This window comes from Mastigoproctus giganteus, chromosome 5 (genome assembly GCF_048544385.1).
Source record: "Mastigoproctus giganteus isolate SK-2022 chromosome 5, ASM4854438v1, whole genome shotgun sequence".
NCBI classification, from domain to species: domain Eukaryota; kingdom Metazoa; phylum Arthropoda; class Arachnida; order Uropygi; family Thelyphonidae; genus Mastigoproctus; species Mastigoproctus giganteus.
In genome coordinates, this window is record NC_143579.1 from 123,903,007 (window position 1) to 123,930,561 (window position 27,555).

Genomic DNA, 27,555 nt, shown 5'->3' on the forward strand with positions numbered 1-27,555 from the left:
TAGAGAGATTTTAAGCCAGAGAAGATCTCTGACAGGGAATATTGGAATAGACATTATGCACAAGTATCACCTTTGAGGCGAAAGGAATCATATAGCGAATAATTTGGGCAACTGAAATGAGCAGTAGTTGAATCAACCGATAACTGAGATTCTGTCAGAAAAAGTACAAATGGTTTGGCAGACTGCAAGTGGAAATGGGCATCATCGAGATTAGAATTGAGACCATGTATATTTGTGAAATGAACTAGGAAGTGAAATGAAAATTTGTGACATGAACTAGGAGTTTGGTGCTGCCCAAATGGTATATTAGTCTGAGATTATGGCTTCCCAAATTTAGTACTACTTTGCATTTATCAATGTTAAACCCTTAGTTACCAATTTCCAACCCACTCAATTTATCTAGATCTTGAATTATTACTAATTATTAATATTACTACTCTGTAGCAATATACCCTGATTACACTCACTACCCACTGTGTCCACCATTGTATCATCAGAAAACAGACATAAAAATTGAAATACCTGCATCATTATTATTAACACCTGACAAATGTTAGGTACTGCACACAGGGCTGTGCGGTAGATCTTCTCAGTATGATGCAAGTCTTTGAAATACCGCCCCTATTTTGATTTCGCTACTTATGCTGCCCCCTTACGGTGCTGCCTGATGCAGCCACCTCTCTGTATCATAGCACGGCATGGCCCTGACTGCACATGAGTAACATTAATCCCAGATTAATTTACCATTTGTGTGGTACTACAGTCAGTGAAGTGGAAAATGAAAAAAACCTGCAGGTAATTGGATATGAAGTTCTCTGTGCAATGTAGACAGATAGATACATAATAATGTCTATGATATACAGGAACTTTGCTAGCAGGGATAAGGAGGTGATTATCCCATTGTATAAGGCAATGGTTAGGCTGCATCTTGAGTACTGCATACAGGTCTGAAGGCCTCATTTTAGGAAGGATGTAGATCTGCTGGAATGAGTGCAGAGAAGGGCAACGAGACTAGGCATGTGTGAGGTGATCTGATTGGGGGTTTTAAGGCTTTGAATGGGTTGAGCAAGCTCAATAATGATGGCATTATCCTTTTTTAGTTTACGTAGCCGAGTGGTCAGGAGCGAGAGTGTATAGCACGTGTTCCTTGAGTGGACCGGGGGTTCAATCCCGTGACTACTGAATACGATAAATATTTGTATTGACGATTTATTGTAAACTCTACTGACTTGGTTGTCGTGCCGGAGTATACACAGAAAATTTATTTTATTATTTAATAGATGCATATGATGCAAGAAAGAAAGCTATATAGCATCAGCCAAATTAAAAAAAACAAAACAAAAAACCTTCCCATTTCACCCATCTATTCACTCCAAATCTTGTCTAGTATTGCCTTGAACTTATTTAAGTTGTTGACATCCACTACGACAGATGAAATTTTGTTCCAAATATCAACTTCCCACCGGCTAAAGACAAACTTCTGCACATCTATTCAGCAATTCTTTCCTCAATTTCAATTTATGCCACCTCAGGTGGGGGAATCTGAGCAAGAATCCCATCAGCACTGAGCTTGCTCAAACCATTCAACACCTTATACACCTCAGTTAGTTCACCTCGTGGGTTCCTAGTCTCCAGAAGTTGCAATTTAAAGAACTTTAGCCTTTATTGGTAACAGCAACCTTTTGATCCATTCAGCAATCTCATTACCTTTCTCTGTACTCATTCCAGCAGCTCTACATCCTTCCTAGAATGAGACCTCCAGACTATATAGTACTCAAGGTGTGGCTTTACCATTCTCTTATCCAAGGGGACAATCACCTCCTTATCCTGCTAGTAAAATTTCTGTATATCATTGAAAAGACACCATGGGCTACACTTGAAGCATGTCTGCACTGCTCAGAAACTTCATATCTGACTGCACAATTAACCCTGGGTCCTTTTCATTCCCCACTGCTGTGTGACCGTGGAACCATACAGCTGGTACGTTACTCTGGTACCCATATGCAGTACTTTTCATTTGTCAATATTAAGCTTCAGTTGCTACCTCTCAGCCTATCTGCTCAACTTTTCTAGATCCTGTTTCAGTAGCATACTGTTATTAACAACCCTGCCAACCTTCATATTGTTTGCAAACTTGGACATTAACCCTGATATTATGTTATTAGTGGAGTCACAGGTTTCATTGTTGGGTCCATTGTTGTTTTCTGTATTTATTAATGATATTGATGATTGTATATCAGGTTTAATGTCCAAGTTTGCAGACGATAAGAAGATTGGCAGGGTTGTTAATGACACTAATGAGAGTACGCTGCTGCAACAGGATCTAGAAAAGTTGAGCAGATGAGCTGAGAAGTGGCAACTGAAGTTTCACATTGACAAATGTAAATTACTGCATATGGGAAGCAGTAACCCCAGAGTAACGTATCAACTCTGTGGTACTACACTGACAATGATTGAGAATGAAAAGGACCTGGGGGTAATTGTACAGGCAGATATATAGTTTTCTGAGCAGTGCAGATGGTCTGCAAGACTAGCTCATTGTGTCTTGTCAATGATATACAGGAATTTTTCTATAAGGGATAAGGAGGTGATTATCCCCTTGTATAAGGCAGTGGTCAGGCCACACCTTGAGCACTGTACACAAGTCTGGAGGCTTCATTTGAAGAAGAATGTAGAGCTGTTGGAGGGAGTATAGAGAAGGGCAACATGATTAGTGAATTGAACGAAAGGTTGCTGTTTCGAAGAAAGGCTTAAGTTTGGCAGATTACAGTGTCTGAAGACTAGGCACCTGCGAGGTGATCTGATTGAAGTGTATAATGCCTTGAATGTTTTGAGCATGGTCAATGCTGATGGGATTCTTCCTCTTGCTCAGAATAATAATTGCCTCAGGGCATAAATTCAAATTGAGGATGGACAGTTAGCATTAGCATTAACATTAGTTGAGGCATATAATGCAAGAAAGCAAGCTTATGCAGCATCAGCAAGAAAAAAAAAACAAAACTTAACCTCTCTGTTTGTTCGAAATACCTGTCCAGCTGAGCCTTAAATTTATTTAGGCTATCAACTTCCACAACAAGGGATGGAAGTATGTTCCACTAACCAACTACCCGCTGGCTAAAGGCAAATTTCCGGACATCTATCCTACATCTGTCTTTCCTCAATTTGAATTTAATCCCTCTCAGGTGAATATTCTGAGCAAGAGGCAGAATCCCGGCAGCATTGAGCATGCTCAAACCATTCAAGGCTTTATACACCTCTATCAGATCACCTCGCCAGTGCCTAGTCTCCAGACACTGTAATTTGCAAAACTTTAGCATTTCTTTGTAAGATCAACCCTTTGTTCCATTCGCTAACCTTGTTGCCCTTCTCTGTACTCGTTCCAGCAGCTCTACATCCTTCTTGAAATGAGCCCTCCAGACCTGTATACAGTACTCAAGGTGTGGCCTGACCATTGCCTTATACAAGGCAATACAAGGGAATAATCACCTCCTTATCCCTGCTAGAAAAATTCCTGTATATCATTGATAAAACACCATGAGCTACTCTTGCAGCCCGTCTGCACTGCTCAGAGAACTTCATATCTGCCTGCACAATTACTCCCAGGTCCTTTTCATTTTCTACCACTGTCAATGTAGTACCACAGAGTTGATATGTTGCTCTTGGGTTGCTGTTTCCCATATGTAGTACTTCACATTTGTCAATGTTAAACTTCATTTGCTACCTCTCAGCCCATCTGCTCAACCTTTCCAGATACTGTTGCAGCAGCATAGCGTCAATAGTGTCCTTAAAAACCCTGCCAACTTTTGTATCGCCTGCAAACTTGGACATTAAGCTTGATATACCACATCAATATTTTTTATAAATACAGAAAACAATAATGGACCCAACACCGAACCCTGAGGGACTCCACTGATAACATTAGTCCACGATGAGCAGTGTCCATTGATTACCACTCTCTGTCTTTTCCCCCTCAACCACCCCTTTATCCATAGCAGCAATTTGCCTCCAATGCCACACTGCTCCAATTTGTGCAGCAGTCTTCCATGTGCAACACTATCAAAAGCCTTTCTAAGATTCAAGTATATAATGTCAAGTTATTTACTGCATCCAGTTCTTTTGTGACTGCATCATAGTATCCAATCAAATTGGTCAGGCAAGACTTCCCATTAACAAAACTATGCTGTGTCCAAGCTATAACTGAAGTCTTGTCTAAATGATCCTGTAGTGCTTCTTTAACCAGTGACTCCATTAATTTTCCTGGAACAGAAGTTAAACTCACATGTCTATAATTACTTGTGTCAGCCTTTGATCCTCCTTTGTGAATTGGGGTTACATTTGCACATCTCCAGTCAATGGGTACCTCCGCTGAGTCCAAGGAAGCTCTCATAATTATGGCTAAGGGTTTGCTTACTTCCTTTGCTGCCTCCTTTAATATAACTGGATAGATCCCATCCACCCCAGGTGCCTTTCTTGTGTTTATCTTCAACTATTTCTCCTCCACATTACTCTCAGTTATTACAACATTATTTAGCTTACTGCCAGAGTGTAACACACCTCTGGCATTCCCCTCCCTGAATAACTCCTCATGTGTGAATGTAGATGCAAAATATTCATTTAGTTTGTTAGCTACCTGAGCAGGATCATCAACAGTTGAACCATCAATATCCAGTGGACCAATCTGATTTATCCCCTTCATTCTAGAGTTTACATAAGTAAAGAACTCTTTGCTGTTCCTTGCCAAAGATTTCTTGTAATCTGCCTTCGCCTGCCTAACCTCCTTTGTAACTTGGTTACAGATCAACTTATATCTATCATAGGCTTCTGTGTCATGTGTTAATTTATATGTATCCCATGCATTTTTCTTCTCTGCCATATGTCTCATTAGTTCATGTGACATCTATTGAGGCCTAAATCTTGAACAATATTTCTTAGTTGGTATGTAAAGCCTAGTAGCTTCCAAGATAAGTTCTTTGAATGCTTCCCATTTTGAATTTGCTGTTAGTAACATCATCAGTTGGTCCCACTGTATAGAATTTAAATACTGTCTCAGACCATCGTAGTCGCCTTTACAAAAGCAATAACCCTTCCCTTTACCCCCAACGGTAGTTATCTCTTTGAGTAAATCCCATTTCAGCACACTGTGATCACTGCCACCTAGTGGTTCCTCTATGTGCAGATTCTTAATGCATGAAGAATCACTACTAATAATCAAATCAAGAGTATTACTCCCTCTAGTTGCCTCCCGAACATGCTGATGTAGAAAACAATCATCCAATAAATCCACAAAAGCCTTGCTAGTGTGTGAGTGACCAACCCACAAATTCCAGTCAATATCTGGGAAATTAAAATCCCCCATTATAAGACTCTCTGATTTACTGGCCCACTCTATTTCCCTGTACAGTTTCTTATTATACTCATCAGAGTCATTAGGCATATAGAGCACACTCCTACTCTCAATTTTGATCTCCTAGTGCTTATGTCACACCAAACTGACACGACACTGCACTGTTCGGCAATGTCGAATGGCTTCACTTCCTTGGATCTTATGTGTTTCTTAACTAATAGCATAACTCCTCCTCCCTTCCTGTCTTGACTATCCTTTCTGTACACATTGTACTCCCCAAATTCCAGTTCTGCATTCCTTATATCTGTGTGACACCATGTCTCTGATATCCCTACAATATCTGCCTTTAATGCTTTGAGCAATACCTCAAATTCATCAAATTTATTTACCAAACTCCTAGCATTGGTTTACATGCAAGTATACATGCACCTGTTCTTTTTCTTAGCTACCCTAACACAACCCATGTGTTTACTTGTACCTCAATGACTCCCAGCAGTCTCTGAAATATCCTGCATCTTGTTTTCCAGGCTTCTGCTCATTCCAATAGAAGCAGAGCAAGAATCACTTTCACCTCTGCCAGTGGCTTCTGTTAATCTATTAGTCCTTGTACCCCCCAAGCTAGCAGTTTCCCGACCCACCTAACACTGCCTCGATAGCATCAGCAAATATTCTTGCACATTTTCTATTTAAGTGTATCCCATCCCTGTAGAAGCAGTCTCTCCTGTTAACAAGTACAGACCAGGCTGAAAAAAATTCTATCCCTTGAGCCTTGCACAATCTTTCCAGGGCCGAATTGATTGACAAGGCTCTCATCACATACTCCCTCGTATCGTGTCTGGGCAGAATTGCAGACACTTTCAAATTCAACCCTAATTCACGGTTTTTTCTCAACAGTGACCTCTACTTGTTAAGTAATTCTTCTGGTCTCCTACTCTTAATATCATTAGTGCCAATGTGTACAACTATATCACCTTTTGTGCCCATAAAAGATGATATCCGCTCTACAACGTCATCAACCTTTGCCCCTGGCAGACATACCTTGTTCCTGTTCCACCTATCCTTTTTACAAAGCATGTTCTCCCTTTCCCTGACAATACAGTTGTAGGATAGATGTGCGGAAGTTTGCCTTTAGCCAGCGTGTGGTTGTTTGCTGGAACAAACTTCCATCTGTTGTAGAAGTTTCTAGCTTAAATAGATTCAAGGCAGAACTAGACAAACATTTGGAGCAAGTGGATGGGTGAAGTTAGGTTTTTTTTTTTTTTGGCTGATGCTATATAAGCTTGCTTTTGTGCATCGTGTGTCTTTACTAATTATTAGCTATATGAGCGAGAGAGAGAGAGAGAGAAGTAGAAGGAATCATCAAGAAAGAGAAGAATGATGATATCCAGTTCAGGACCCTGGGTGTGCTAAGCCAATACTCACCATATATGAGCCCCTGGGGTTAGTGCTGCTAATGCTAATGTAGCTTGATCAATATCATTGATAAATACAGAAATCAACAATAAGACCAACATGAAACCCCGTGGGACTCAGCTAATAACATTAGTCCACGAAAAGCAATGTCCATTGATTACCACTCTGTCTTCTCCCACTCAACCATCCCTTTATCCACAGCAGCAACTTGCCCTTAATGCCACACTGCTCCAATTTGTACAGTAGTCTTCCACGTGCAACAGTATCAAAAGCTTTACTGAAATCAAAATTATTTTTTGCATCTAGTTCCTTTGTGACCACATCATAGCATCCAGTCAGATTTGTCAGACGAGACTTCCCCTTAACTTAACAAATCCATGCTATGTCTGAACTATAACTGCGATCTTGTTTAGATGATCCTGCAGTGCTTCTTTAACCAGTACCTCTATTAATTTCCCTGGAACAGAAGTTAAACCAACAGGTCTGTAATTACTCGTGTCACCCTTTGATCCCCATTTGTGAATCGGGGACGTATTTGCTCATCTCCTGTCCATGGGGACCTCCCTAAGTCCAAGGAAGCATTTATAATTATGCCTAAGGATTTGCTTACTTCCTTTGCTGCCTCCTTTAATATAACTGGATATATCCCATCCACCCCCAGGTGCCTTTCTTGTATTGAACTTCAACAGTTTCTCCTCCACTTTGCTGTCAGTTATTACAAAAGTTTTTGCTCAGCCATTGAGGAAGGATGGTTGCCTGGTAGATGTGCAGGTGGTTGAATGTTGCAACAAATTACGATCTGTTGTGGAAGTGGGCAATTTGAATTAATTCAGGGAAGAACTAGAGAAATTATTTGAGGGAATGAACAGGTGATGGGGTTTTTTTTTTTTTTTTCTTTTGGCTGATGCTTTTACGCTTCTTTCTTGCATTATATGCCACTATTATTACTACTAACTACTACTACTACTAATAAATATTGAATAAGCAAGGGGTCCAACACTGACCCCGTGGTATCCCACTCATCACATTAGCCCATGAAGGACCATGACAGTTTATAGCCACTCTGTCTCCTACAACTTAACTGTCCCTCTGCAGGGAGCTTAATGATTTATAATAACTAAGAGCAAAGTGGAAAAGAAATTGTTGAAGTTAAACAGAGGAAAGGCACGTGGGGTGCATGAGATCTATCCAGTTATATTATAGGAGGCAGCAAAGGAAGTAAGTAGCTCCTTAGCCATAATTATGAGAGCATCCGTGGATACAGGAGAAATCTCCCCGGACTGGAGATGGCAAATGTATCCCCATTTCACAAAGTGGGATTAAAAGGTGATACGAGTAATTACAGACCTGTTAGTTTAACTACTGTTCCAGGGAAAATAATGGCATCACTGGTTAAAGAAGCATTGCAGGATCATCCTAGACAAGACTGCAGTAATAATTCAGACACAGCATGGGTTTGTTAAGGGAAAGTCTTGTCTGGAAAATTTGCTTGGATACTATGATGTGGTTACAAAGGAACTGGATGGAAAAAATAATTTTGATATTAGCATTAGCATTAGTAGAGGCATTTGATGCAAGAAAGCAAGCTTATGCAGCATCAGCCAAAAAAAAAAAAAAAAAACCCACTGCCACTTCACCCCTCTGTTCGTTCAAAATACCTGTCCAGCTGAGCCTTAAACTTATTTAGGCTATCAACCTCCACCACAAGGGATGGAAGTCTGTTCCACCAACCAACCACCCGATGGCTAAAGGCAAATTTTCGCACGTCTATCCTACATCTGTCTTTCCTCAATTTGAATTTATGCTCTCTCAGGTGATTTTTCTGAGCTAGAGGAAGAATCCCATCAGCATTGAGCATGCTTAAACCATTCAAGGCTTTATACACCTCTATCAGATCACCTCGCTGGTGCCTAGTCTCCAGACACTAATTTGCAAAACTTAAGCCTTTCTTCGTAAGAGCACCCCTTTGTTCCATTCACTAATCTTGTTGCCCTTCTCTGTACTCGTTCCAGCAGCTCTACATCCTTCTTGAAATGAGGCCTCCAGACCTGTATACAGTACTCTAGGTGTGGCCTGACCATTGCCTTATACAATGGAATAATCACCTCCTTATCCCTGCTGGAAAAATTCCTGTATATCATTGACAATACTCCATGAGCTACTCTTGCAGCCCGTCTGCACTGCTCAGAGAACTTCATATCTGCCTGCACAACCACCCCCAAGTCCCTTTCATTCTCTGCCACTGTCAGTGTAGTACCACAGAGTTGATACGTTGCTCTGGGGTTGCTGTTTCCCATGTGTAGTACTTTACATTTGTCAATGTTAAACTTCATTTGCCACCTCTCAGCCCATCTGCTCAACCTTTCCAGATCCAATTGCAGTAGCATAGTGTCAGTAGTGTCCTTAACAACCCTGCCAACCTTTGTATCGTCTGCAAACTTGGACATTAAGCCCGATATACCATCATCAATATCATTTATAAATACAGAAAACAATAATGGACCCAACACTGAGCCCTGAGGGACTCCACTAATAACATTAGTCCACGATGAGCAGTGTCCATTGATTACCACTCTCTGTCTTCTCCCCCTCAACCACCCTTTTATCCATAGCAGCAATTTGCCTCCAATGTCACACTGCTCCAATTTGTGTAGCAGTCTTCCATGTGCAACAGTATCAAAAGCCTTTCTAAGATCCAAGTATATAATATCAAAGTTATTCCCTGCATCCAGTTCTTTTGTGACTGCATCATAGTATCCAATCAAGTTGGTCAGGCAAGACTTCCCCTTAACAAAACCATGCTGTGTCTGAGCTATAACTGAAGTCTTGTCTAAATGATCCTGCAGTGCTTCTTTAACCAGTGCCTCCATTAATTTTCCTGGAACAGAAGTTAAGCTCACAGGTCTATAATTACTTGTGTCAGCCTTTGATCCTCCTTTGTGAATTGGGGTCACATTTGCACATTTCCAGTCTATGGGTACCTCCCCTGAGTCCAAGGAAGCTCTCATAATTATGGCTAAGGGTTTGCTTACTTCCTTTGCTGCCTCCTTTAATATAACTGGATAGATCCCATCCACCCCGGGTGCCTTTCTTGTGTTTATCTTCAACAGTTTCTCCTCCACTTTACTCCCAGTTATTTCAAGATTCTGTAGCTTACTGCTAGAGTTGAATACACCTCTGGCATTCCCCTCGCTGAATAACTCCTCATGTGTGAATGTCGATGCAAAATATTCATTTAGTTTGTTAGCTACCTGAGCAGGATCATCAACAGTTGACCCATCGATATCAAGTGGACCAATCTGATTCATCCCCTTCCTTCTAGAGTTTACATAAGTAAAGAACTCTTTGCTGTTTTTCTTTGCATCCCTTGCCAAGGATTTCTCGTAATCTGCCTTCGCCTGCCTAACCTCCTTTGTAACTTGGTTGCATATCAACTTGTATCTATCATAGGCTTCTGTGTCATGTGTTAATTTGTATGTATCCCATGCATTTTTCTTCTCTGCCATATGCCTCATTAGTTCATCTGATATCCATTTTGGCCTAAACCTTGAACAATATTTCTTAGTTGGTATGTAAAGCCTAGTAGCTTCCAAGATAAGTTCTTTGAATGCTTCCCATTTTGAATTTGCTGTTGGTAACATCATCATTTGGTCCCACTGTATAGAATTTAAATACTGTCTCAGTCCATCGTAGTCGCCTTTACGGAAGCAATAACCCTTCCCTTTACCCCTAATGGTAGTTACCTCTTTGAATAAATTCCACTTCAGCACACTGTGATCACTGCCACCTAGTGGTTCATTTATCTGCAGATTCTTAATGCATGAAGAATCACTGCTGATAATCAAATCAAGAGTATTACTCCCTCTAGTTGCCTCCCGAACATGCTATTGTAGAAAACAATCATCCAATAAATCCACAAAAGCCCTGCTAGTGTGTGAGTAACCAGCCCCCAAATTCCAGTCAATATCTGGGAAATTAAAATCTCCCATTATAAGACACTCTGATTTACTGGCCCACTCTATTTCCCTGTACAGTTCCTTATTATACTCATCAGAGTCATTAGGCCTATTGCACTCTCCTACTCTCAATTTTGATCTCCCAATGTTTATGTCACACCAAACTGACTCCACACTGCACTGTCCAGCGATGTCGACTGGCTTCACTTCCTTGGTTTTTATGTGTTTCTTAACTAATAGCATAACCCCTCCCCCCTTACTATCCTGTCTATCCTTTCTGTAGACGTTGTACTCCCCAAATTGCAGTTCTGCATTCCTTATATCTGTGTGACACCACGTCTCTGATATCCCAACAATATCTGCCTTCGATGTTTTGAGCAATACCTCAAATTCATCAAATTTATTTACTAAACTCCTAGCATTGGTGTACACGCAAGTATACCTGCACCTGTTTCTATTCTTAGCTACCCTAACACAACCCATGTGTTTACTTGTACCGCAATGGCTCCCAGCAGTCCCTGAAATACCATGCATCTTGTTTTTCAGGCTTCTGCTCATTCTAATAGAAGCAGTGCAAGAATCTCTTTCACCTCTGCCAGTGGCTACTGTCAATCTATTGGTCTTTGTCTCCCCCCAATCTAGCAGTTTTCCGACCCACCTAATATCATATACTTGGATTTCAGTAAAGCTTTTGATACTGTTGCAGTGGAAGACTACTGTACAAATTGGAGCAGTATGGTATTAAGGGCAAATTGCTAGATTGGATAAAAGGGTGGTTGAGTGGGAGACGACAGAGAGTTGTAACCAATGGACAATGCTTTTTGTGGGCTAATGTTATTAGCGAAGTCCCCAAGGGCTTAGTGTTGGGCCCGCTGTTGTTTTGTATATTTATAAATGATATTGATGAAGGTATATATCAGGCTTAATGTCAAGTATGCAGATGATATAACGGTTGGCAGGGTTTGTAATGACAGTGTGCTACTTCAAGAGGATCTAGAAAAGTTGGGCAGATGGGCTGAGAAGTGGCAACTGAAGTTTAACATTGTAACTGCAGAGAAATGTACCAACTGTGTGGTACTACACTTAGGGTGGTAGAAAACGAAAAAGACCTGGGAATAATCATGCAGTGAGATATGAAGTTTTCTGAGCAATGCATACAGGCTGCCAGTGCAGTTTATGGGTTATTGTCAATGATATATAGAAATTTTGCTAGTAGGGAAAAGGAGGTGATTATCGTGTTGTATAAGGCAATGGTCAGGCTGCTCCTGGAGTACTGCATACAGGTCTGGAGTTCTCATTTTAGGATGTTGACATGCTTGAGTGTGTAGAGAGAAGGGCAACAAGATTGGTGCCCTTCTCTGTACATGATATATATATATGTATATGTGTGTGTGTATATATATATATGTACACAACTCGAATATATAAATTAAGAAATTTCAGCCATATGGTAAGCCAAGTAAGTAGTGAATGGAAAGCAAACCAGTACATAAGTATAGCAACAAAGAAAGAAGGGTGGGGGGGGGTTGGATACATGGAAATAAGGGTGTTATAGAAGGAATTCATTTCTAAAATAATTTAGAATAAATATTTTAGAGGAACCTTTTGATAGCATAAGGCCCCAATTACATAAAATATCTCTTATTAATGGGATGAAAACCAGCCATTAGTATGAAAAAAAAAATAAAAAAATAATAATAATAAATAAATAAAATAGACCCTATCTTGTTGGTAGGCCACAAGCCTAATGATGGCCATGGAATCAATACATTTTGAACAAATAAAACAATTTAGTGTATTGTCAACATGACAGATGCACTAATCAGTTTGCCAGTGCACTAGAGTGAACAACAGTGCTCTTATGCAGTGAAAAATTATTCTATAACAACCCAGAGCACTTACAAGGAAACACCAAACCACTGACAAGTATATAGGTTAAACAAGAATAAGAATAAAGAACTTGAAATTGTAGAATAAAATGAAGTGTAACGTATAAGAAAAGCTACTGATTTTGAATTGTATTTTTCTTTCATTTGTGTTTGTTTGTTTGTGTGTATATGCATTAATTGACAGATGTATATACATTAATTAACATTAATATATATGTATACATTAAATAGTAAAATATTTCTTTAAGTTAATTCGATTTCATTATTTTCTAATTGTGCGCACATTGTGATAGTGTGATAATGCTACAAAAATAATATTTATGGCCACCAGTTCAGGCTTAATTTCACTGATTGATTCCAGTAACTTGGTTATGTAATAAAATCTGTACAAATCAAACACAAAACACTATATAGATAACATTTATGAGTGTATGTATACGTTAAATAGTAAAATATTTCTTTAAATTTGCATTATTAAAGGCATTTGATGCAAGAAAGCAAGCTTATCAGCATCGGCCAAAAAAAAACAAACAAACAAAAAAAAAAAAATCACTCCCATTTCACCCCTCCATTCGTTCCAAATACCTGTCCAGCTCAGCCTTAAATTTATTTAAGCTATCAACTTCTGCAGATCTATCCTACAACTGTCTTTCCTGAATTTGAATTTATGCCTTCTCTGCTGATTATTCTGGGCAAAAGGAAAAATCCCATCAGCATTGAGCTTGCTCAGACCATTCAAGGCTTTATACACCTCAATCAGATCACTTTGCAGGTGCCTAGTCTCCAGACACTGTAATCTGCAAAACTTAAGCCTTTCTTCATAAGAGCATCCCTTCGTTCCATTCACTAATCTTGTTGCCCTTTTCTGTACTCTTTCCAACAGCTCTACATCCTTCTTCAATTGAGGCCTCCAGACCTGTATACAGTACTCAAGGTGTGGCCTGACCATTGCCTTATACAAGGGGATAATCACCTCCTTATCCATGCTAGAAAAATTCCCGTATATCATTTAAAAGACACCATGAGCTACTCTTGCAGACTGTCTGCACTGCTCAGAAAACTTCATATCTGCCTGCACAATTACCACCAGGTCTTTTTCATTCTCTACCACTGTCAGTGTAGTACCACAGAGTTGATATATTACTCTGGGGTTACTGCTTCCCATATGTAGTAGTAGTAGTAGTAGTGGCATGTGATGCAAGAAAGCAAGTGTATGAACTTATGCAGAATCAGCCAAAAAAAAAAAAAAAAAAAAAAATCACACCATTCCCTCCAAATGCCTGTTGTCCAGTTCCTCCTTAAATTTATTTAACCTATCAACTTCCACAACGACAGGTGAAAGTTTGTTCCAGCAATTAACCACCTGCTGGCTAAAGGCAAATTTCCGCACATCTATTCTATATCTGCCCTTCCTCAATTTCAATTTATTCCCCCCTTAGGTTCGTAATCTGAACAAGTGGAAGAATCCCATCAGAATTTAGTGTGCTCAACTCATTCAAGGCCTTATACACCTCAATTAGATCACCGCACAGGTGCCTAGTCTCCAGCCACTGCAATTTGCAGAACTTAAGCCTGTCTTGGTAAGAGAATCCCTTCATTCACCTCACCAATCTTGTTGCCCTTCTCTGTACACGCTCAAGCAAATCTACATCCTTCCTAAAATGAGGCCTCCAGACCTGTACGCAGTACTCAAGGCGTGGCCTGACCATTGCCTTATACAAGGGAATAATCACCTCCTTATCCCTGTTAGAAAAATTCCTGTATATCATTGACAAGACACTATGAGCTCCTCTTGCAGCCCATCTGCACTGCTCAAAGAACTTCATATCTGCCTGCAAAATTACCCCCAGGTCCTTTTCATTCTCTACCACCTTAAGTGTAGTACCACACAGTTGGTACATTTCTCTGGGGTTACTTCTACCCATATGCAGTACTTTGCATTTGTCAAGGCTAAACTTCAGTTGCCACTTCTTAGCCCATCTGCCCAAATTATCTAGATCCTGTTGCAGTAGCACACTGTCATTACTGTCATTAACAATCCTGCCAACATTTGTATCATCTGCAAACTTCGACACTAAGCCTGATATACCTTCATCAATATCATTGATAAATATGCAAAACAAAAGAGGACCCAACACCAAACCCTGTGGGACTCCACTAATAACATTAGTCCACGAAGAGCAGCACCCATTGATTACCACCCTCTGTCTTTCCCGCTCAACCATCCTTTTATCAATTGTAGCAACTTACCCTTAATACGATTCTGCTCCAATTTGTACAATAGTCTTCCATGCGCAACAGTGTCAAAAGCCTTCCTGAAATCCAAATATATGATATCAAAATTAATTTTTGCATCCAGTTCCTTTATATACCACCATCAATATCATAATATTCTATCAAATTTGTCAGACAAGACTTTCTCTTAACAAACCCATGCTGTGTCTGAATTATTGCTGTAGTCTTGTCTAGATGATCCTGCAATGCCTCTTTAACCAGTGACTCCATTATTTTTCCGGAACAGAAGTTAAACTAACTGGTCTGTAATTACTCGTGACTAGTACTTTACATTTGTCAATGTTAAACTTCATTTGCCACCTGTCAGCCCATCTGCTCAACTTTTCTAGATCCTGTTACAGCAGCATACTGTCATTAGTGTCCTTTCCAACCCTGCCAACCTTCGTATCATCTGCAAACTTGGACATTAAGCCTGATATACCACCATCAATATCATTTATAAATACTGAAAACAACAATGGACCCAACACTGAACCCAGAGGGACTCCACTAATAACATTATCCACAATGAGCAGTGTACATTGATTACCACCCTCTGTCTTCTCCCACTCAACCATCCCTTTATCCATAGCAGCAGTTTGCCTCCAATGCCACACTGCTCCAATTTCTACAACACTCTGTTATGTGCAACAGTATCAAAAGCCTTTCTAAGATCCAAATATATGATATAATTATTCCCTGGATCCAGTTACTTTGTGACCACATCATAGTATCCAAACAAATTGGTTAGACAAGACTTCCCCTTAACAAAACCATGCTGTGTCCGAGCTATAACATCTTGTCTAGATTATCCTGCAGTGCTTCTTTAACCAGTGCCGCCATTAATTTACCTGGAACAGAAGTTAAACTAACAGGTCTATAATTACTTGTATCGCCCTTTGATCCTCCTTTGTGAATTGGGGTCACATTTGCACATCTCCAGTCCATGCTGTGTTGGTGCTATAACTGAAGTCTTGTCTAGATGATCCTGCAGTGCTTCTTTAACCAGTGCCTCCATTAATTTCCCTGGGTCCTCCTTTGTGAATTGGGTTCACATTTGCACATCTCCAGTTCATCGGTACCTCCCCTGAGTCCAAGGAAGCTCTCGTAATTATTGCTAAGGGTTTGCTTACTTCCTTTGCTGCCTCCTTTAATATAACTGGATAGATCCTATCCACCCCGGGTACCTTTTTTATGTTTATCTTTAACAATTTTTCCTCCACTTTCCTCTCAGTTATTACAAAATCATCTAGCTCACTTCCAGAGTTTAATTCACCTCTGGCATTCTCCTCCCTGAATAACTCCTCATGTGTGTATGTACATGCAAAATACTCATTTAGTTTGTTAACCACCTGAGGCAGGATCATCAACTGTTGAACCATCAATATCCAGTGGACCAATCTGATTCATCCCTTTCCTTCTAGAGTTTACCTAGGTAAAGAACTCTTTGCTGTTTTTCTTTGCATCCTTTGCCAAAGATTTCTCATAATCTGCCTTTGCCTGTGACTAAGACTATAAGCTGGTCTGTGACTTGGTCACAGACCAGCTTATATCTGTGATAGGCTTCCATGTCACCCATTAATTTATGTGTATCTCATGCATTTTTTTTCTCTGCCACATGTTTCATTAGTTCATCTGACATCCATTTAGGGCGCCTCCGTAGCCAGGTGGGCAGGAGCAGAAGTGAATAGCACACGTTTCTTGATTAGACCGGGGTTTGAGCCCATGACCACCAAATACGCAGGACGTGGAAAGGTTAGGGAATGACCACTGCATATCCTCAGAGCAATATGGCCTTAGTTGCTAATGCTCCTTAAAAAAAAAAAAAAAAAAATCCATTTAGGTCTAGACCCTGAGCAATATTTCTTAGTTGCTATGTAAAGCCTAGTAGCTTCCAAGTGTAATTCTTTGAATGCCTCCCATTTTGAATTTGCTGTTGATAACATGATCCGTTGGTCCCACCGTATAGAATTTAAATACTGTCTAAGACCACTGTAGTTGCCTTTATGAAAGCAAAAACCCTTCCCTTTACCCCTGATGGTAAAAAATTAATTCAATTTCATTATTTTCTAATTGTGCTTGTATTGTGATAGTGTGATAGTGCTAAAAAAATAATATTTACACAATATGGCCACCATTTCTGGCTTAATTTAACTGATTGATTCCAGTAACTTGGTTATGTAATAAACTCTGTACAAATCATCCACACAAAATACACAGTTATTCATTATTACTTTCCATCATTTAATTTTATACATGTTGTGTGTGTGTATGGGTGATAATCACATCAAACCAATTAAAACCCATTTCCGACCTTTTTTTTTTTTTTTTTTTTTTCATGTAAACCCCAAACACGAGAGGTATTAGAACCTATATTATATTATTTAGTACCGTGCTTGGGTTGAATGTTGACAAGAGAATATTTGTTGACATTGGACTTGAACTTCTTTAGACTGTAATTTTCAGGAAATATGTATGAAGGAGAATTGTTCCAGAAAACGGCAGTTGAACGAATAAACGGGGAATATGAAAAGTTGATTCTATGAGTTTGAAGTTGGACAGTAAATGGATGTTGGCTGGTGGCGGCACGTGTTCGGACTGTTTTGAAAGAGAGAGCAGGAATTATAGAAGCCAATTCAGAAGAACAGTGCCCATGGAAATATCTGTAGAAGAGGCATGCAGCAGAAAAAGTACGTCTGTGAGACAGTGAGTGGAGAGATTCTGTTAGAGATGAATCATTGATTAACCTAACTGCCCTCTTTTGAACGGAATCAAGAAGCGTGAGAGGTTTTGGGGGCATCACCCCAGATGTGGGAAAAACATTAGCATTAGCATTAGTAGAGGCATTTGATGCAAGAAAGCAAGCTTATGCAGCATCAGCCAAAAAAAAAAAAAAAAAAAAAACTCACTTCCACTTCACCCCTCTGTTCGTTCAAAATACCTGTCCAGCCGAGCCTTAAACTTATTTAGGCTATCAACCTCCACCACATGGGATGGAAGTCTGTTCCACCAACCAACCACCCGCTGGCTAAAGGCAAATTTCCGCACGTCTATCCTACATCTGTCTTTCCTCAATTTGAATTTATGCCCTCTCAGGTGATTTTTCTGAGCTAGAGGAAGAATCCCATCAGCATTGAGCATGCTTAAACCATTCAAGGCTTTATACACCTCTATCAGATCACCTCGCTGGTGCCTAGTCTCCAGACACTGTAATTTGCAAAACTTAAGCCTTTCTTCGTAAGAGCACCTCTTTGTTCCATTCACTAATCTTGTTGCCCTTCTCTGTACTCGTTCCAGCCGCTCTACATCCTTCTTGAAATGAGGCCTCCAGACCTGTATACAGTACTCTAGGTGTGGCCTCACCATTGCCTTATACAATGGAATAATCACCTCCTTATCCCTGCTGGAAAAATTCCTGTATATCATTGACAATACTCCATGAGCTACTCTTGCAGCCCATCTGCACTGCTCAGAGAACTTCATATCTGCCTGCACAACCACCCCCAAGTCCCTTTCATTCTCTACCACTGTCAGTGTAGTACCACAGAGTTGATACGTTGCTCTGGGGTTGCTGTTTCCCCTACATTCCATGGTAGGGCAGATTTGCGACCCCTCGACCCCTGGTTAGGTTCGTTCACACTAGGGCTTGCAAACCGGTTTTATAAACCGGTTAAATCCGGTTTTCATATTGAGTTTTTAAAACCGAAACCGAAACCGAGCTTCTAAAACCGGATTCAAATATTTTTTTAGTTAGCCCTCGAATATAGTTTTTTGTTACGCACATTTTCTTTTGTTTGTTCGTTTGTCTGGATCGTTCAACTGCTTTATGTTTTAAACATGTTTTTTATTTTATTTTAAGGTACGAATCTCATGGGCAAGTGGCCCAAATCTAGGAGGGGTGCCTTTTATCTTCCCACCTGTATCATGTCACGATGCAGGTGTACTCATTTACGACTGAGTGAGTCGGAGCAATAGCGTAAAAGAAAATGCTCAACATTTCTCCGTTCCTTCTATCTTGTTCGCCAGGCAAGTTATGGAACGCGCCTTATTGATGGTTACCCACTAGAAACAGATTCGCTGAATATTGCATAAAATTTCAATCGTAGAAAAATTTGTTTGCTTCTTTATTCCTATTAAATTTGTGGACAAATGTTCTCCAAAAAAGCAGCTTCACGAAATTTAGCTTTTATGTAATTTTGAAAATACAATAGATTTAATTGGGGAAAAAAATTGCAAGTAAATAAATAAAAAATTTCTTTCGTGAAAATTTCGAAACTTGCCTTGTTTAGACTCTTCATTCAGTGCTTGCGGGAGTGACACATAGTATTGTGCCTTTGTTATCTTTAATATTTTTATTTAAAATTGTCAGTGATATAAATTCCTACTAATTAATATTTATTACTCTTAATATGTCTAAGATGAAATCAAATGTATGGAATTATTTTGCTCGAAAAAGCAAAGATGAAGCACAATGTTCGAAATGTTAGAAGATAATGAAGTCGTCTGGAGTATCTACATCATCTTTGATGTTGCATTTGAAGAAAATGCATCAGATTGACATTAAACAAGATAACAGTGAACCTCCCGTAAAAATGGTAAGAACATTAGAAAACTTTATCGTTAAAAAATCTATGGAAGAAGAGATTTCAAAATTAGCTGCTTTAGATGGATTTTCTTTTAATTCAATTGCCAAGAGTGAGTTTACACAATCAAGCCTTCAACCTTCAGAGAAATAAATACGATAAATTGCCACCAGCCTCAGTGAATGGAATTAAAAATATGGTTCTGAATTATTATAAAACTAAGAAAGAAGAACTCATTCAGCATTTCAAAAATTCATTGGTTTTGGGTGCACTGTATTCATTGACTCTAGACGAATATACGTCTATACAAAATAAAAGGTATATGAATATAAATGTGTATTCAAAAGACAATCATTGGTCGTTAGGTCAATTGAGATTAATGGTTCACTTGATAGCAGAAGAACTAAGCAAATTGTGAATGGACACTCGAAGGAATTTGGTTTGAACTTGGATGAGGATATTGTTGCCTGCACCACCAATAGAGCAGCAATGATGATTAAGTTTGGCAAGCAAATTACGCCTAATTATCAACAATGTATAGCCCATTGTATACATCCGTCAGTTATAGATGCACTTTATGAAAAAGCAATCAATTATGGTGCCACAGTCTCTGAGTCTCCCAAAGAAAACGAAGAAAATGAAAATAATGAAGTTGAAGAAAGACAGCAAGGCATGCTTTATCAAACGGACTTTACCAATGAGCTCATTTATTTCTTCAATCCAATGGCCAATATTGCACAAACCATTAACAAAATCAGAAAAATTTGCAAGCTTTTTCGAAAATCGCCTACCAAAAATGACATATTAAAAATTTTCTTAAAGCAAAATTTAATAGGAAAGAATATAAACGTATATTAGATTGCAAGACTAGATGGGATAGCACATTCTATATGATTGAGAGATTTTTGAAATTGAAAAATTGCATTCCAAATGCTCTATGTGCAGTACTGTCAACTGAAGCTGTGTCTGACGATGACTGGAAAACACTTGAATTGCTACGTGAAACTTTGCGACCAGTTGAAATGATTCTGAAGGCTATAGAAGATACGTCAGAAGATACCGACTTACTTAAAGCAGAGTCTTCAATAGAATTTCTGCTTGCTAAGCTTGATACAGCAGAAAACCCATTTACTTTAAAGTTTCACCAAAGCCTTTTGCAGCATTACAATGCAAGACGAAATTGCCAAACTGTGGCTTTGCTGAGCTATCTACACAACCGCAAAAAGTTTAGGAAAGAAGATTCAGGTTCAAGAACTTTTGATTTTCCAAGTAAGCAAGTTTTGAAAAAGCATGCTGAAGAGATTTATCAGAGATTATTTACAAAACATTCCGAAGGAGTCTTAGCGTTGAATGAAGCAACTGAAAATAAACGAATTGTTCTTTTAGAAGAAAACAGACTTGTTCCGATGTTGGAGATACACCCATGCGAGAGTATGATAGTGTAATAAAGAGATTAACTGAAGAGCCTTCAAATATCCGAGTGAATTGGAAATCAGCAAAGAATTTAAAATTTTGGAGGCAATTAGCAGTAGAAGTGAAAAGCTGGAGAAAGTTTATAGAGCACTGCTGACCATTAAACCAACAAGTGTCCAATCTGAGAGAGTGTTTTCGATCACTGGTCTCTTTAACACAAAAATAAGGTCAAGTCTATCAAGAAAAATGCTTAATATACTGTGTTTTTTAAAGGATCATTTTCAGAAAAAAGCTGAGCAATAAATGGGCCGCCGTAGCCTAGTGGTCAGGCGCGCGGGTGCATAAGTACACGTGCCTTGAGTGACCGGGGTTCAAGCCCGTGACTGCTGAATACGGTGCTGTTTCTTGTATTCTGTCTATCTTGTTAACTCCTCTGACTGTTTGGTCGTCCTGGAGTATAAACAGAAAAATTTATTTATATAATTTCCCCAAGCTGTTTTTTTTTCATATTATTTTTATTTATTTATTATTATAAGACTTATTATTTTTTTGTTTACTATACAAGAAGATAGTTTTTATTCAAAGGATTTGAATACAATTTGTAATTTTGTATAATCTCAAGCTGGTTACTTTTTTTTGGAGCATTTTAATTTTTTTATTTTTTTGTACTATAAGAGGTGATAGATTTTGTTTAAGAGATTTGATTACGATTTGTACAATCTACCCAAGATAAAATAAATACCTGTGTTATGAGCTTTTAATTATTTTCCCTAAGTATGAGAAAATCGGTTTTAAAACCGGTTTTAAGAGTGAAACTTCGGTTAAACTCGGTTTTGAAATTTCTCGGTTTTATGCAAGCCCTAGTTCACACCTGACACCCAGGATCCTGAGCTGGATACCATCATTCTTCTCTTTCTTGGTGATTTCCTTCTACTTTTGACACTCTCTCTCTCTCTCTCTCTCTCTCTCTCTCTCTCTCTCTCTCTCTCTCTCTCTCTCTCTCTCTCTCTCTCTCTCTGTCAGGATAACTCATAATTTTTTTTTTTGGCTGGTGCAGCATAAGCCTCAGGCTTCCTTGCTCCATATAGCTAATAATAATAATAATTTTGATATCGAAATATGTTTTTGTTTTTATTATTATTTTGTGTATGTGTATATATTTACTTTTTCCCCCTCTTTCCATTAGAGACTGACAGATATACAGCCTATCTGACTCTAGGAATTTGGATATTAGTTGGTATGTTTACTTTTGTTATTGTGCAGATGATGTTTGCCGCTTCAGAAGAATTAGTAAGTCTTTTTTTTTTTTATTATGCCCATTATTATTCTTAATGAAAAAGAATTTTAGAACTGCATATTGTGCAATTATGATTTCACCAGTTTTTTTATTGCAGATAAAATTGATAATGTCAGTTTATTTTCATAAATGTAGGTCCATTCTAATCTGTCCACTCCAGTAACGCAAATTACAGATTTCACAAATGGTTTTTTACTTAAAATAGGGTAAACTATTTCTTGAGCTGCTATCATTTAAATTTATACTTAGTCATTAAGAAAATATGTGAATATCTGCAGTATCTGTGTCCAGTGCTGACTCAGCACACTCTATATGGTTGCAAAGGAGCATACTCGATATGGGAAAAAATATCACCATAGACTCCCGCTATGGTGATATCAAATATCACCGTAGTGGGATATCACCATATTTGATAATGGAGTTAATCACTCACCTATAAATTAACTGCTGGGAGCATCTCTTGCCTGTATGCACATCAGGTTTCTGGGAGCATCGGCAAGAGGAGTCTGTCAATAGGTAAGAATTTAATCTCTTACCTTAGATTTCCTGTTTTCTATTGTAATGGAAATTCAACGCTTAATACTTTAGAGTCATAATTTGCTGCAAATTGTAATAATATAATATTGATAGTTGTAATTGTAATATTGGTAATGGGTTAGGGCAGTGGTTTTCAACCTAGGTGCCGCAACAATGTTCCAGGAGTGCCACGTAATTTGGGTTTAAGTTACTTAAACTTATTTTATTATTTTTTTAAAATTTATATTTTTATTTCATTATAAAAAGGTGTACAGTATCTATTTAATTTTGTGGTGATCTATAATTGATGTTTACTTAGTATCTCTATATAAAGAATAAAATTATTATATACTGTATATATATATATATATATATATATATAATTTGTATTATGAAATATAATTTTTATAATTATATTATTGTAATAACTATCATATAACATATATATTTTTTATTATTAGATATATACGAGCGCGCGCGCGCGCACACACACACACACACACACACACACACACACACACACACACACACACACACACACACACACACACACAGAATCGGAACTAACAGACAGAAAATTGAGTAGGGGTGCTGCAAAATATAATAAATTACTTAGGGGTGCCGTTATTAAAAAAAGGTTGAAAACTACTGGTTTAGGGTTTGGTTTAGAAATGGTTGAGTGCAAGACGGCAGAGAGTGGTAATAAATGAACACTGCTCTACATGGACTAATATTATTAGCAAGAGTCCCCCCAGGGTTCAGTACTGGGCCCATTGTTGTTTTGTGTATTTATCAATGATATCAGTGAAGGTATATCAGGTTAATGTCCAAGTTTGCAAATGATACAAAGGTTGGCAGGGTTGTTAACGACAGTATGCTACTGCAACAGGATCTAGAAAAGTTAGGCAGATGGGCTGAGAAGTGGCAACTGAAGTTTAACATTGACAAATGTAAAGTACTCCATATGGGTAGCAGTAACTCAAGAGAAACGTACCAATCATAAAAAACTCATGTTTTTTATGATTCACTGCTGAGAAATGAGTTTCATGTTTTTTATGAGCCATGTTGTTGTTAAGGAAATTTCTGTGAATTAAACCTATTGAAGAAAGATTTCAGTATATATAGTATAACTCAAATGCCCAGTATATTAAGGTCAAAGACTCTAAGCTATGCCCTTATGACAGGCCTATTTGTATTGTGTGTGATTAACTATACATTATTCAAAATTATTTTGAAATCATGTACAATAAAAATATTTAGAAATTTTAATACTCTACCTGTATTTTCATAACTTTAAACCAGGAGTGGAGACTTGGGATTACCTGTCTCTGAAAAAATAAAAATTTGAAATTTTGTCTAGCTTCCTAAATACAGTGTATGCTGCTTATTGTGATTATGGATAATTTTATCATTCTTGTAATGTTTTCAATTTTATGAATCTCCTTGATCAGATGTATACTTACTAATACATATAAAAAAAAATAAATAAATAAAAAATATATATAGAATGGTTATTTTAATCAGCACTTCGTGTTTTTGTTATTGTCTTTTTGTCTTATCATGGTTGCATGTGTGGTGGAAGTGCTTATGTAACATCTTTTTCTATTAGTGTTTTTCTTGAGGTCTGACACACTGCATGCAAGAATCCATGCATGTATAATTATTATTGTTGTGCAGTTTGTATAGTCAACTCTGTCATTATGCCTTGAAAGAAAGTACTCCTACTCATCATCTATTTTACAGTAGAGCATTAATCCTTTTCTAATTCTGGATTTTAATAATTTCTTTATTTGTTTTTAATGGTTTGTATGGATTTCCAGAAACATTGACAGTGTCACTTTTATTGGTGACTTTCTTGAAGAAATATTTCTTGATTTTAATGTTTTCTGTCTGTCCACTTCCACCTTTTTATGCACTAATTTCTGCTTTGCATCAGTAAACAACACTGACTAGCTCCATTCTTGTTTCATCAGTTATTGTTATCAATTAAGCAGTGTTTCCCAAAGTGATCATGATAATTGGCATCTACTGTGTAGGCAAACTTTTACTGCAATAGTGTAACTGTTTTCTCTCAGTAATTATTCACCTCAGAAAATGGACATCAAAATAGTACCTGGCCACTGTTTTTGAAACTCTGTTCTTAAATAGTAGTGTGGTGTATGATTTGCACTAACATAACTAATGAAGGTCTAAAGTCCACGATTATTGTATTTCACTCCCGCAAGTATATGAAGCTCTACAAATTTCCACACTTCATTTTTGAATGCTGTTGTTATTGTTATTTGGTTTTTAGGGGCATTAGCAACTAAGGCCGTATTTCTCCAGGGATATACGGTGGTCATTCCCTAACCTTTCCACATCCTCCGTATTTGGTGGTCATGGGCTCGAACCCCGGTCTAATCAAGAAGCATGTGCTACGCACTGCCGCTCCTTCCCACCTGGCTATGGAGGCCATTTTTGAAAGTTTTGTTATTACTTACATGTAAAGACAGGAAAGTGAAACATGATATTCAGTCAAGATGAGTGCTAGTGTGCGGCAATTGAGAAACATTATTTTAAATTTGGTGAACTTACAGCACACTAAATTTGAAATAAATTTAGGAAAAATTTTAAAATGGAAGTGAATAAAGTATCCAATATATACTTATTTTTAAATTATTTTTAGAATTACTTGTACACATAAAAAGCAGAAATAATATGTACATATGCATGCTTAAAATTTCACATGCTTAACAGTTTTTTGAACTGGAAAATGAAACAGACTTTGGAGATTCATGTCTATATTTTATGCTTAAAACATTTTTTTTAATTTTCAGAAGAATTAATTTTTTTTAAATAAAAAGTAATAACAATATTTAATTTATAAACTTAAAAAATATTTAATTTTTTATTAAAAATAAAAAATTACATAAAATAAGTACAGAAAATCAGTAAGCAAAGAAGAAATACCAATATTATCTAAGCAATATTCAAAAAATGTGGAAAAGTTGTGTTTTTTTTTCTCTTCCCAAAATTAAAAAAGAAAATTGGCACCCATTAGGTGCTACACCACCACCATTTGTGGTACACATTTTGCATCACTACTGCCAGGTTGAAAATGTCTTTTAATGTTGCTTGTTTCATCTTTTCAGGCGAAATTTATAAATGATATCTTTATCTTAGAGGGGAACAGGTATTCTGTGTGTTATCAGACACTCAGTCTAAAACACTGATGGATCCAATATCTTTCTATTACAGAAGATTTAGGAGAAGTCCGGTTGGCCTGCATCCCTAAAATTCACTCATGCATACCTTCTCGAAAGCCCTGTTATGTCACTTAGGTGCCAACGAACGTGTAGAGTGGTTCTTTTCAAGACGCCTGGTCACATGAAGAGGAAAAGACCAAACCCTCCGGCATATGACAGCATGATGAAACAAATGGTCTTCAGTCCCTAGCAGCTTTCACTCTCCCTCTTACGGCAGTGAGAGGATCAGAGTGGAAGCAGAGCGTGCTAAGAATCTCTGGGTACGACCAGGCTGCCATGCACAGAAACTGAACTTGGCCTGTTATAACGTAAGATTGCTCATCGGTGAAGACAGGATATTAGAGCTGGAAAAGGAACTAGAAAATGTGAATTGAGATATTATCGGTTTGGCTGAAACAAGAAGAAGATATGAATCAGTTATAAGTTTATCAAGTGGAAATCGTCTGTACACCAATGGAAAACAGTGAAAGGAGTGAAGGTGGAGTTGGGTTTCTGGTCCATAAAGATATAAAAAACATTTTGGAATTCAAAAGTGTATCACCAAGGGTGTCAAAACTAATACTCAAGATTTCTAACAGGTACAAGCTAAAGGTTATAATGATTTATCCACCAACATCGAGCCATGATGATGAAGAGGTTGAAGAAATGTACACTGCAATTGAGTTTTCTAGATGAGCAGAAAACCCACTACACTATTATTATGGGGGACTTCAATGCTAAGGTTGGAAAAAGACAAAACAGCGCAGAAAGGGGGAATTATAAGAAATTTTGGAATTGATGAACGACTTGTGGAATTTGCAAAATCTCAAGGATTGTCAGTAATGAACACTTTTTTTCAAGAAAAGGGTGAACAGAAAGTGGACATGGAAGAGCCCAAATGGATTAACAACTAATGAAATCGACTTCATCCTCACTAACAGAAGATATATCGTGAATGATGTTATCGTCCTGAATAAGGTAATTGTTGGAAGCAATCACAGAATGGTAAGATGCACACTTGATATAGATGTAGGAAAGGAATGGAAAAAACTGACTCGAGTAAATAATATGACGGTCTTTGAGATAACAGAAGAGGAGAAAGAGCAGTATGTACTGGAACTTAAGAACAAGTTTGAGCTTCTGCAGACTGCTCAGGACCAAGATATCGACGAGGAATATTACAACTTTCTGAAAGTGATTAAGCCCAAGAAACCTATACGGAAAAAGAATTCCAAAGAAAAAATTAGTCATGAAACACTTGTAATGATGAACCGAAGGCGACAAATGAAGAGCAAGATAAACACTGACAATGAGAAAATTAAGTATACTGAGTAATGCAAAGCCATTAGAAAGCGGCTCAGAGAGGACATAAGAAGATTTAACACAAGAAAAGTAGAACAAGCATTAAGGGAAAACAAAGGATTTAAATCAGCAGCCATGAGCAGTAATACAGAAAGATAAATAATACTGAAGAATGGCGATGGTGTACTTATAAATAGCAGAGAAGTCACAATTCAAATAGCAGAAGACTACTATAGAGAATTATACAAGGAGTGAGGGAATTATGCCAGAAGTAGGGAAGATGGATTGCAAATTAGCAACACATACGACATACCTGATATTCTTCCCGATGAGGTAGAACAGAC

General features: G+C 38.0%; 1 protein-coding gene across 1 annotated transcript in view; it reads left to right on the forward strand.

Annotated features, from left to right (window-relative positions):
- Zip99C (Zinc transporter Zip99C) overlaps window positions 1-27,555 on the forward strand; it is a 336,298-nt gene that overhangs the window by 61,889 nt on the left and 246,854 nt on the right. Inside the window, exon 4 of the mRNA XM_090373442.1 lies at window positions 22,069-22,166. Within this exon, the coding sequence (XP_090229568.1) occupies window positions 22,069-22,166 (98 nt within the window). The remainder of the gene's footprint in view (window positions 1-22,068; window positions 22,167-27,555) is intronic.